The sequence below is a fragment of the Centruroides sculpturatus genome, unplaced genomic scaffold (genome assembly GCF_000671375.1).
Source record: "Centruroides sculpturatus isolate CEXI.00-Female unplaced genomic scaffold, Cexi_2.0 scaffold395, whole genome shotgun sequence".
In the NCBI taxonomy this organism is placed as follows: domain Eukaryota; kingdom Metazoa; phylum Arthropoda; class Arachnida; order Scorpiones; family Buthidae; genus Centruroides; species Centruroides sculpturatus.
In genome coordinates this window covers 292525-306045 of record NW_019384792.1, presented here as the reverse complement: position 1 = coordinate 306045, position 13521 = coordinate 292525, and the positions used below count along the sequence as shown (strand labels likewise).

Below are 13521 nucleotides of genomic sequence, written 5' to 3'. Positions count from 1 at the left end.
TTGATCTTCTTGACACAAGAAACAGAAAATTTTTTGGAAGTAATTTCTATTTACTGGAATTAAAAAAAGATTCAATGTGTAATTATATGATACTTCGTTAAGTAGTTTATTACTTATACTGACAAGTGTAAATTGTAAATAAAAACCAATATTTAAAAATACTTACAATTCAGCTAAGAATTCAGAAAAACATGATTTTCATAAAAATTAAAATATATTAAAACAAAATTCAATTATTTTGTATTTTTATACCCATTTCAAAGTTTTCTGCGTATCTTTTGAAATTTTTACAATCAGAAAACCTACTTTACCTGGAGGTTTTATAAATACCAAGGAATGTAATTGACGTTCTTCCGCTCTTCCACATAGAACCAAAATCGCTGCAACAAAGGTGATTTGATAAATATAGTCGAACATCAAACACGTTGACATGAACACGCAAAGTTCCTTATATACAGGGATAGTAGCAGTGAATATTCCTACTAGAAACGATGCAACATTAGTCAGAGAAGTGATTGTGATAGAAACACCCGACTCTGTGAATGTTTCGGCCATTCTTTCTTCCACAGATTTCTTCGGGTCGGTTTTCATCCAGGCTGATAACATAACAAATGTATCGTCCATACCAATACCTAAAAATAATGAAATTTAGTGGAATTTTTATGTATTTCTTTTATATGATATTTAAATAATTACATAAGATGAGAAACAGGTTTATGTAAGCGAATGAGTCAGTTTATTTGTAGTTACAATTGTAACGGAAGGAGAATAATGCTAATAATACGTAGAACTTTTAAGATTCTATTACTGGGATTAACGTGTACACAAAATAGTATACAGTATTTTAAGTTTTCTGTAATATTTGTCAAGGAACTTCTTTTGCAATTCATAAATTCTATTCTTAACATTCGGAGGTACGACTCATTTAGAAAAGTATGAAATCAACACAAACAAGCGAGTCTTGTAATCTTATGTGTAACGAAGAAGTCGGCGGAAAATAGGATGAAATAGAAAGAAAATATTCAATGTATGGACTTTTGATATTCGCAAAACGATGAAATAAAGACACAAACACGTGTTTGAATATACAAATATAAAATAAATGAATGTTTATGGGACATTACAGAAGAAAACAATTTTCAGAATCTCACAGATGTCGCTTCAGAAAGTTTAAATGAAAAATATCTTTATGCTTCTAACACAATAAAGTGCTTTAAATTAAGACACTTGGCGGGTTGTCTCATCTTTATTTAGTTGATACGTGTCACTACATACACTAAAATCAAAAATAGAATTAGTATAAATACTAAACAAATCGAACATTTAAATACACTAANGTAAAGTACTGTACTTTACTGTCACTTGTTATACGTCATTTTTATTATTGTAGCAACTGATTATATAAAAAAAATAAACGTTTGCTATCACTAGAGTGCACGTTTTTGTCGAATTTTTTGAATTATTTTTTTAATAAAAATAGTTCTATCAAGTCTTTATCACGTGCGATTTAGTCGATGTAATCAAAATTATCATACGCTTTATATTTTATCTTGTTAAATGTTTTTTTTGTAATATAACATAACTACATTTAATGCAGCGATATTATTCGTTGAATATGTCTTATACCTAATTCTAATTGAAATGACATTCACGAATTTTCAATACAGTCGACCTATAACACGGGTTCCTATAGTTCGGATTCCTATATCACGGCGAAAAAATTGCGACATTATTCGTGCAAACATGCTAAAAAAACTCCCATAATTCGGTAAAACGTCATCGCCGACTCGTGTCGCGACAAGATTGCACAAACCGTTGAGTTTAAACGAACAGCGGACCTACCAAAAATCATTTATTGTTTAACGTCCATAAAAATTATATTTATATTAATGATGTCTCTAAAGTTCAGCGAATTTTTCGCGAAAAAAAATAATTTATCAGGAAGCACGCGAGCGCCATTCGATGACAATCTCCACGACGAAAACAAGCTTAAGCAACGGCGTAGTCGAACGTTGCACGCTCGGTAAGTAATCCTACAATTTTTTGTTTATAGCATAGTTTATATGGATTACTCCCAAAAAATTATACGTATTTTGCAAATGTTGAGTCGAATTAGTCTAGAATCGATTAATTTTATAGAAGAAACCTTTCAAATAGCCGTAATCCTTAAACTGCATACGTGCCGGGCTGTGATTGGCTGGACTCGTAGAAAATGGATTCATAAAAACTGAAACGTATCTACCGTGTTATAGGGGGGATCGACTGTATTTAGAGTGCCAACAGATAAATCGGCAGTATTTTGGGAGGTAAAAGGTTTAATTGTTTTAAGCACAAAAAGTTTATATCAAGCTAATATCGTTTATTGTTATTTAGGTTCCGTGGCGTAGCGTAGGTGTCAGCCGCCCGGGGCAAAGGAAACTTTCGCCGCACCCTTATTTAGGCATCTCGATTTAAAAAACTAAAATTTAGTTTCGTCACAGAATAAGTAATGAAAAATTCCGTGCTAGTGTCGCCACGTTTTTAAAATCGCCGACCCGGACGAGAGGTGAGGTTTGTTCGAACAGAAGTTCCTGACGCATACGCAATGTCATTTTGCAATGCGAAGAATAAAGTGCAGCGCATGCCGTTTCTAAATCAGTTTCTAAATGCCGTTTCTAGGGAGACTCGGGTAGGAGTAACGTAAGTAACCTAGATGACTTAGCTCTATTGAAAATTGGAGATGTGTATGAATACGAATGGTACAAAAAAAGGTCGACAGGTTGCGCACGATATTCCCGGACAGAATTAATAGTTCACCCAGACAGTGAGTAGATTCACGGACTATCCGGATGAAAACCAGAGGGGTGGTAACACTATTTCGTGCTCATTTCAATCGGTCCGAATCGTAGGTGCGACAAAAATATGAAATAAAATGGCTCAAATTTTTACAAGATATTATTATTATTTATTGTGAAATTTTTCCGCCCCCTAAAAAGTGCCACCCGGGGCCGGCCGCCCCTGCCGCCCCCACTTCGCTACGCCACTGTTTAGGTTATCAATCTTGAAACTTTCACTACATGGAACAAATTCAATACTCAAATTTGATTTTCAATAGTTAATAACTACCTCTTCTGACTAAAGAATTATTGTCTACAGTCGACCCCCCTATAACACTGTTGATTATTCCGTTTTATATGAATTCCATGTTGTAAGAGTCACTTAGATTTTACAAATACATGAGCCATTTACAGCCCGGGACACGTATTTGTAAAATCTAAGTGACTCGTACAACATGGAATTCATATAAAACGGAATTATCAACAGTGTTATAGGGGGTCGACTGTATTATCACTACAATGGAAACCACTTACCTAAAATAAGAAATGGAACCATACTTGTTATCGGAGACACCCTAAGTCCCGCATACTGTAATAAGCCGAACCCCGATATTACACTCATTCCAGTGGCTATCGACGACATGACTCCGGTCCACGGTTTACTTCGGAGAAAGTCCGGCCATAAACAAGTAACAACGGTAAAAGTAAGCATCAAGAAAACAGATCCTGGAATATATTTTAGAGTAGAGGGAAATAATTGCTTTTTAGATTCATTTCTAGAAAGCGACACGTCTTTACTTATTTTGATATGAGAAAAGTTCAGTCTATTCAAGAAATCTACGAATCGCTTTTCCCACGCTACTGCTTTCTTTTCTGCCCATTTATTCGAATCGTCTAGAAAATAGAACAATTTAACAGCCTCGGCTGATATTACGCAACCCTCTTCGTTCAGTTCCACACCACCCAAAGTTAAAACGTCGTAATTTCTGCTCGTGTCGCCGATTGGATATTTCAACCGAAATGTTCCGTTTTTCAATGCATCCAGTTCATTGTTTATACGAAGAATTCTATTTTTGTAACACTTTCCATTATTTTTAGCACAAATGTCTTTGTAGTTCCATCCTTCGTCTTCTTCAACAAAAAACTTTTGAATTTCTCTATCCAAAGTGACAATTTGCCGAAAGACGAACTTTCGTAGAATCGAGCCTCCGTCTGTGGCTTCGACAATAACGGTTCCGTAATGAATGACGTGCAATAATCTTGCGGGGTCGAAGTTTGACGCGAGATCTATGGGAAATAATTGCATCAAACGCGACTTGTACTTGTCGATAATCCCTCCGGATGGGACTAGAGTGTCTTCGCTTAAATCTTGGGAGAACTTTTGAAATCCTGTGGCTGATAACAATGTGATGAAGATAGGCACGATTATGCACCATGACGTGTGTCTTGAGACATTTATCCCGTGTTTATGAAAGTTTTCGGATAGAAAGCGAAATGCAATTCCAATAAACATATTCGATATCTGTTAAAATATATAAGAACTTAATTAATTTATTAATATATAAATATCAATATCGTAACTGTAATGATATGCAAGTTTAAGATTATGACGTATTATTTTGAATAATAGATTTTATCAGATACTATATATACCAATACACGAAACTCCTCCCACTCGGCTCTGAACAAAGTGTATAAACACAAGGTGTGGACACGATACCGTGAGGCATAGCGGCAATCGCCGTATTGAGTCTTTTGAGGTCGTGTATACGTTGTTTCTAGAGCGGATTTATTTGTTGTTTTTCGAGGTCAATTAGTTAAATTTCTCGTTATATATATATTTTTAAAATTGCTTTCTACTGCATGTAACCAAACTTTAGGGAAATGGCTCGATCCGCAGGATTAAACTGACAAATCGAAACAGGACCCGTGGAAAAAAGGTTTAACACGTGTCAAATTTCAGACACGTCACGTCACGTACGAAGTAATTTTGAGGGTCTTTTTATTATTGTCTAAGGAACAGCTTTCAGGACTGTTTGATTAAACTATTGACAGATAAATTTCATCAATATGATCTCACTCCATCGAGAATCTTTCAAAAATTACCATCAATGCCAGAAAAATTGTTTTTTGCTAGCCGATTATCAATTTTTAGAAACAAAATTAATCGGCGAACATACCAACTTGTAAGAAACGTGGAATCGCAGAAAATAAACCTTGCTTTAGATTTAACTCGAGATGATGAATACGTCCGTTATTGCCAGAGTATTGTAAAATCATCAACTATCCATTTATACAACACTTCTTCCTGCGTTAGTTTTCGGGTTGCGATTTGAAAATAATTGTAGACCTATAAATTTCCACTCTTGTCTGTCCGTCTAACTTTTTTTAATCTCCAGAACGGAGTTAAATGAATTTCGAGATCAGATTTGGAAACCTTAGCGGCAGGAGGTTAACTTTATGCGAACTTCTGATGCAAACCAAAAGTCACGTAACTTCAATTCGAAAATTTCCCCCAAAAGGTGTTAGATAGATGACGGCACGACTCTATTACTAAAGGGAAGGTATGATGAACAGATCCACTACTAATTTGTGGTGGAGAGCATATATTTTAAATTATTAGTTATGTAAAATATTTATTATTACCTTAATTATCAATAATTATTTGTTAACACACAACGAAAATTTCGGAAAGCTGCTGTTATAGTCACGCTATTATGCAAATGATGTGACTATACACTTTAGATCTATCTATACACATAAATGTAATTCCTGTAGACTGCTATACTCTAATTACACGAAATCTATATTTGATGAATTTTTCTAGAAGAAAATTTTGAAATTAGGCTATTTAAACAACTTAAGTAAACCCAGATTGCAGCGTAATGTTTGGATTTCCACAACAACTTGAGATAAAAGGAAAATAACACGCAGTCCGAATAATAATAACTCGCTTCTTTGACCTTTCAAGGTTTCGGGTTGAATGATTCATTTTCACAGATTTTCCTCTATAATTCGATCTTATTTCTATTGTAACCTTTATCTTATTTTTGTTTATTTTCCAATTTTCTAATGTTGACATCATAAAATAATTCACTATTTTGTCAAAATTAAGATGATGGCTTGTTAAATGATGTAAATGAAATTTCCCATAACTTTCTGACGGAAGTCGTTTCTCGACACGTAAACGACCTCGAATGCTATAATTCATCTCGACTTTCTCTTCTCAGACAATATTACCTGTTTCTATAGGAATTGCCACTTTTAATCGCTTTAACTTCTTTATTTATTCGTACTTTAATGAAGGAGCAAAGGCGAGAAAAGTTTTAACACTATTATTTTTATTTATACTTATTGAAAGAAAATTCCTAACTTCTAATGAATGTAAAGTAGAACCGAGGTACTGCAATAATGTTCAAATCGCCACCGCTCGGAGGTATTATTAATATACCAGAACACAGTACTTCACCTTTTCGTTCCGTGGGTCAGTTTCGTAGTCAAACGAAATCTGTAACTCATTCTTTCAGAAAAATGTTTTGAAACGGGAAAATATCTGCGATTTCTATTTGTGAAGTAAACCAGGAACGAGTTGCTTAACCTTCCTAGCAACAATTAAAATTTTGGTGTCGTCACGTGTTATAATATTTCATTTTAAAAATTTGTTATAGTTTTAACTATTATTAAATGACAAAAAGATTAATTTAGAGGGAAGAGATGGCTTTTATTAAACATTGTAAATGCTAATAACGAGTAAAATCGTCATTAAGTCCGACCCTACTGGAGATATACACGATTCCCATTATCTCTCCATCTCTCGACCTTTTTAATAACTGAAATTGAATAGCATTAATCCCCCTCATAAACAATCCTCCGTACAGAATTTCAGAAATTTTCGACAAAAAGCACGGGAGTTATAAAGCTTCGAAGAGAGTAAATAAAATCGTGCCATACACACATGCAAACTAACATCCACACATACAGAAATTACCACCGATTTTTTTCCTGCATTTCTCGACGTTTCAAAGTGTTTTAAGTCGAAAAATGTGAAATTCTTGGGGGTCATTATTTGACCGCCATATTTTCCCTCTTTATATATAACAGCCGGAAGTAAAAGTCATATTTAATATTATCGCTATTCATAATGAAAGAAAATGCTACATTTCACTTTGAGGCAAGAATCCGAAATCGTGATTTCGTACTAAAATAATACGTGGTACGCTAATAAAGTATAAAAATTACGTTGTTAAACTAACACTAAATAACATTAATTTATATATATTTTCCCTTTGTCTTTATATTTATGAATCTGACAAAAAAACAGCTTTTCCTGGTTTAGATGTTTAAATAATTACCTAAAATTTAACTTCTTTTTTACACGTAATCAGTTTTTACGCATCACCAAAAGGTAAATGTTTACAAACTTTCGATTAATATTAGAAAATATAAGTTTTATCACAACTAACCTGAAAAATTGTAGTTTATATTTTTAAATAATCTTATTCTTCGCAGTTAAAATTATTTGCTTTTCACATCGAAGAAAGGTTAAGAAGCGAAAGTGATCCAGCTTTTATACGCAAACGGAATCCTATTAAACCCATTTAAACAAAATATACACGACGGAACCGGTTGATCCACTGCAAACACGAGTGTTTTGATGTCCCTGAGTTTTTTGATTTACATTTCATTGTTCCAAAAATTTTCTCTTTCGTGTTCATTTTTTCTTTACAATAACTTATCTCGTTTAAACGATTTTTAATCAGTTTTGTTTTCTACTGACGTGTCTTTATGTAAATTTCTAACATTTTATACCGTACTATCTACGGGGATGGCAAACGTTGTCACTTGTGTCAATCGTGGCACGACTTCCAGGGCCATAAGGCGGACTCGCCTTCAAAAACACCAGCAACGCGTTGTTTAACTTTCCCGGTAACATTCGGTGGCACCATCTGTTATCATATTTTATTAAATATTTTTTATGTTTTTAATTATTATAAAATGAAAAACCTTAATTTTGTGGGTAGGCATGGATTTCATAAAATTTTGTAAATGCTAATAACGAGTAAAATCGTAATTAAGGCGATCATTCTGGAGATACACACGACTCCTTTATCTTCACACCCCCCCACTTTTAATCACCAAAATTTAACATTACTCTTGCAACGTATGTTAATTAATTAATTAATAACTTTGTTTTTATAATATCAATTCACATCTTATTGTTTTGAAACATCTGACTTATGTTAGAACATTTAAATTTATGCGGTTTATAAATGTTATAAATAAAAATCACTTAATAACTGCACGACGTAACATATGAATTAAGAAATATAAATAGATTTTAAACACCGGCCATCAATAAATGATTACAGGGAATTGTTATCTACAAAACTGGATTGTTGTAATCATTTACTAACGTGGATATTTAAAAAGAAAATATATCAGAAAATTATAGGGAGAATGGAGAAACACTGGGTTTCGCACAACGCAGTGAAGATGAAAATAATACGAGCACGTCCGAATAAAAAAAATTGTCATCGCTAATGATAAATAGGATAAACTAAAAGGAGAGAAAGAGAAAATTTCTGACGAAATACATAAATAGTTTTGTAAAAGTCATGAATTATAAGAGATTACGTGAAGGAAGTACTACGAAGGACACTTTTATCGAGTAGATTCTGCATTTAGGAATTTCTAAACGAATAGGAAGTATTACTTATGCCGAAATCTATCTTATAAATGGTAATTTTGTTAACGTTTTCACTTTAATTTCTATTTCTGTACGGAAATTACAACAGTTTCAATTAATAAGGAAATCGTTGCAATTTTATATATTCGTTTCAAACTCGAGTCCTTCAACTCGTATTACTTTACTTGTAATATTGTCGAAGTTCTTGTATTATTCATGAGAAATATCTAATGAATAAAACATAAACGTGTTTTAAACATTACGGAAAGGAGCAATGTATTATATGATTAAATGTACTTGCCCAAAGAATATCAATTCCTTAATAGTTACGTACAGTACCGTACATATGTATTCTTTCAAAGTAGAGATAAACAAAAAATAAATAAATAAAATAAAGAAACAAAAGTTGTTATCTGTGTATCTGTGTATCGAATATATTACATATTGATATTTGTACAGTACAGTACATAATAATACTATACTATGTAATCGGGTTAATATATTATAGTATTGTAATTGTAGCATTATATTTAGTTTAGTAATTATACATAATAATAAATATATTTCCTCATTTTTTAATTGCGAAACATTACTTTTTTAATACAGTGGTAGATCGAAAATTATGGGACCGAAATGGTGTCGGATAATTAACGGTTAATTCCGGATTATGGGAAAATTAATGAATGTAACGAATTACTCGATATTGCAATTATCGGCAGCCGAATTAAAGAAATTCTATTAAATACATTATTATTAATAACTTAATAATCTGCGAATGTAGTTTTGTCGTTACCAATATTAGCGATTCGGTACACATCTTGACAAATTGCGCGTAACGCATTTCACGGCCCGAATGCTATCATTCCGGTAATGGAAATCAGTTTAGTAAGCAAAGGACGAAGCTACTTATTTATTGCACAGACTCGTCACTTTGAATTATTGTTTATTATTTATCTTTACTTACATTACAGCGACAATAATCTTGGAGTTTTGGACATTATAATTTCGGACAATACTCGTTTTCTTTATTCAATACTTCGCTTTTCGTGCGCCAAATTCTCACCTTCCTAAACTAACTATTTATTGTGACGTCGTCACAATAAATAATTATTCCTTTATGTTTTAGCGTATTTACAAAAAAATTTAATCTGTGACGTTAATTGCCGCGCAATAAATAAATGTAACTCTTTTGCAGCATAATTTCCTATTGCATTACACTATTAATCTACACTTGTCTGCTTAGTTAGTGTTTTATATTTAGATAAGAGCGCCACCTGTTATCTATTTTTACACTTAGACATCAGTGAGAAAATGTTTTATTAATAAAAATAGGTGTTTTAACAGGGTGGTTAGATACTTTGGACGAATAGGATTATCACTTTTACTAACAAACGGTTACAAGTTGCCAAATTCATAACAGCCAGTTTTTAATTAAGTTATGATTTACCGTTTTTTAACATAGCCGTAGATAAGTAAGGCTAAAGGTATCTCATCCATCCTTAATTGTTAGCAAATGTACCATTTGTTACAAATGACAAAATTTTGTATATATCCTATGTAACTATATAAATAAATTGATTATAGAGCGATTATTTATGTTTAAATTTTGAAAATTTTTGTACCGTTTCTTACATACAGTATATTATTTAATAGTATCGTGTTATAGTACTGTTTAATAACATTAAAGGTATTAAGGGGAAGAGACTTAAAACTTCGCATCTACTCNTGGAAATGTTTATTAAATTATTACCACTGTATTTCATTATTTCTATATGTTCTTTGAATTTACGTTTATATATATTTTTTTCACAGTGTAGGATTTTAATATTATTTCTATCTATTTTGCAGTTACTATTTTTGATGTGGTTATACCAAGGTGAATTATCATGTTTTAACCGTATGGCAGCTTCATTTTTAACCTGTAGAGCTGTGAGAAAGTCTACCGAAATTTTGTTCGGATTGAAGAGACATTTACCTATAAAATAATTATTTCTTTATGTTTTAGTGTATTTACAAAAATATTAATCTGTAACGTTAATTGCCGCGCAATAAATAAATGTAAGTCTTTTGCGGCATAATTTTATTAGAATGGATTATTAAGCTTGTATAGAAAAACAAAGATGCGAAGTAAATCATTGTAGAGTTTAACTGGTGAAGGTCCATCTCACCCCCTATAAGTTGGTCAGGACTGCCCTTCTTTAAAATATTTTCTCACTGATATCTAAATTATGTTTTTATCTTTCACTGGCGTGTACTTATTCCTTTTTATATCCATTGATAACCTTTAGGAAATTTTTTACCTAAACCTAATTAAGTTATTATTGTTAATACCTAATGAATATTTTAACGAACATAATTCGTTTGGCATATTTCTTATATTGTCCAATTTCTTTGGTTAAAGCGCAAGATCTATTAATATTTTTCGGATTATTAACCTACAAATGTACAAATTAAAGTTGGTCTGGTATTATTGTTTAAGCTAAAATTTAATATTACAATTACCTGTTTATCTCACCGGCGCTATTTATGTTATTATTCACGAACTCGTTCTTTCCTACTGCATTTCGCTATTAATCTACACTTGTCTGCTTAGTTAGTGTTTTATATTTAGATAAGAGCGCCACCTGTTATCTATTTTTACACTTAGACATCAGTGAGAAAATGTTTTATTAATAAAAATAGGTTTTTAACAGGGTGGTTAGATACTTTGGACGAATAGGATTATCACTTTTACTAACAAATGGTTACAAGTTGCCAAATTCATAACAGCCAGTTTTTAATTAAGTTATGATTTACCGTTTTTTAACATAGCCGTAGATAAGTAAGGCTAAAGGTATCTCATCCACCCTTAATTGTTAGCAAATGTACCATTTGTTACAAATGACAAAATTTTGTATATATCCTATGTAACTATATAAATAAATTGATTATAGAGCGATTATTTATGTTTAAATTTTGAAAATTTTTGTACCGTTTCTTACATACAGTATATTTTTTAATAGTATCGTGTTATAGTACTGTTTAATAACATTAAAGGTATTAAGGGGAAGAGACTTAAAACTTCGCATCTACTCCAGTCATCGTGTATCGCCATCTGTCGACGAAAATATATACTTTTTAATATATATTAAAGAAAGGAAAAATACCGTTATTTCGCCCGATCGGAGTGTGACAATTCATTACTTTCGAAAGTAAACGCACTGTTTTTACTTTTTTAATACCTTTTCATTCCTTAATTGCTATACAATAGGACGCCGTTAATGACATATTTCTATTATTCGATTACGTTGGCTAAATTAAAGACATTATTAATTTTTATACTTTCATTCCTGTCCCCTAAGGTCCTCACCCGTTACTATTATTAGTAATGGGCAAAAGATGGTATGATTTTTTAAATATAAAAATTATAGTTAAATCGTCCAGAATTCCGTAGTTCCATAATTTCCTTTCAAACGGCAGAAACACGGGTAACTACAGATATTAGTGAAAGCATTAGTAAAAGCTGGTAGTGTGAACATCGACGTGTTAATTAAGGCTGCTGATGTCTTCTTTCATTAATAAATGCCGAGGCAAGACGGCTTCGCATACCCATTTTTCTTCACCTCCTAACCTTTCATCTAATCTATCACTATTCTTCTTTCCTTTCATTTCTTTCAGGGCTAAGTCAGTCAACAAGACAGACAACCCTCTTAATTGTCATTACAGAAATTGCTTTTAGCCCTAAGTATAATTAAATTAATTAAAATATCTATAACCATAAGGTAGATAATAGGAAGGGCATATCACACCAATGATAATGGGCACAAACGCTCAAGAATCAAAGTAAAAATTTAATAAAACAAAAAGGGGGTATAATAAAATGATTACATAAGTATAAAAACCGTAAAAATCCAAAATGCATTTCGGACTATTCTCCAATGGAAAAATAGTCCCTCGTCAGTTAGTAATAGCGAGAGGTCTTAATATACTTAAAATTATACAAGGCGAGAAAAAATATCAAATTTAAAAATTAAACTTAAAACTATGCTTAAAACTATACAATATAAAGATGAAACCATCGCCATGACTGTATGAGCAGTAAGCATTATCAATGTAGACAGGATTAACATTTCTTCCTAACGTTGCATGGTAACATGATGAACAGTTATGAGTTAGCCGAAATATTGGTTAACAGTTATGAAGTAATATTATACAGTCAGTTTAAATTATGTACATACCAAAAACAGTAGAACAACAGAGTTGCAGGTTCAGACATTTCTACAAGATGCAGGGAGCAGTTACAAAGGAGGTGTGTTACCTTACACATCTGGAGCACATGTGGTGACAACATATGATGCAGCCAGATGTCACTGTTAATTTTGGATGCATTTTGTTGCATTTTGGATTTTTACGGTTTTTATACTTATGTAATCATCTTATTGTACCCCCTTTTTGTTTTATTAAATTTTTACTTTGATTCTTGAGCGTTTGTGCCCATTATCATTGGTGTGATATGCCCTTCCTATTATCTGCCTTATGGTTATAGATATTTTAATTAATTTAACCCTCCTAATCTTTACTCCAGTGTAATGTAATGTAATGTCTCCAGAGTCTCCGTCATGTCCTCAGCCCGAGGAAATTTCCTACTCCTGTCTCGGATAAAACCTTCCACACCTTTCTTCGAACTGTTTCCAGTGTGCTCTAAACTTTCAACTACAAAATACTCTAAAGACGATCGAACGAGCATCTCATATACGATCGGTTCTCTTCCGATTCCAGGTATTTATAACAACGCGAGATTTTAGGTGAACTCTGTCTATCGGGAAACGCGTCCACGTCACTCTCGTATCCAATGTCTAATTGCCTCGCTACTGTAAATCTGTAGAACTAGTAACAAAATTAAACAGGTATTTGTTTTGTTAACCTAGTATTTGAGTGTCTCGCTTCCAACACTGTCTCACTCGCCTCCGTCCGAATCCGATCGCGTGACCTACTTTCTAACCCAAAATCAAAATACTATAGTTTAACACGTTGATGTTC

General features: G+C 32.5%; 1 protein-coding gene across 1 annotated transcript; it reads right to left on the bottom strand.

The window, feature by feature from the left end:
* Nucleotides 1-246: 246 nt before the first annotated feature.
* Nucleotides 247-12150, bottom strand: LOC111629333 (patched domain-containing protein 3-like). Its single transcript, XM_023373223.1, has 3 exons — nucleotides 12091-12150; nucleotides 3351-4338; nucleotides 247-632 (listed from the first exon to the last, which is right to left on the bottom strand). Exons 1-3 carry the CDS (start codon nucleotides 12148-12150, stop codon nucleotides 247-249), a joined length of 1434 nt encoding a protein of 477 aa, XP_023228991.1.
* Nucleotides 12151-13521: the final 1371 nt, after the last annotated feature.

Bases quoted from the DNA above. Each gene is read 5' to 3' on its own strand.
- LOC111629333 (XM_023373223.1), bottom strand. From the start codon at position 12,150: ATGAAAGGAAAGAAGAATAGTGATAGATTAGATGAAAGGTTAGGAGGT. The intron at 4,339-12,090 runs GTATGCGAAGCC...ATATTTTAACAG, and splicing joins TAGGAGGTGAAGAAAAATGG to ATATCGAATATGTTTATTGG. The intron at 633-3,350 runs GTAAGTGGTTTC...CATTATTTTTAG, and splicing joins GGTTCCATTTCTTATTTTAG to GTATTGGTATGGACGATACA.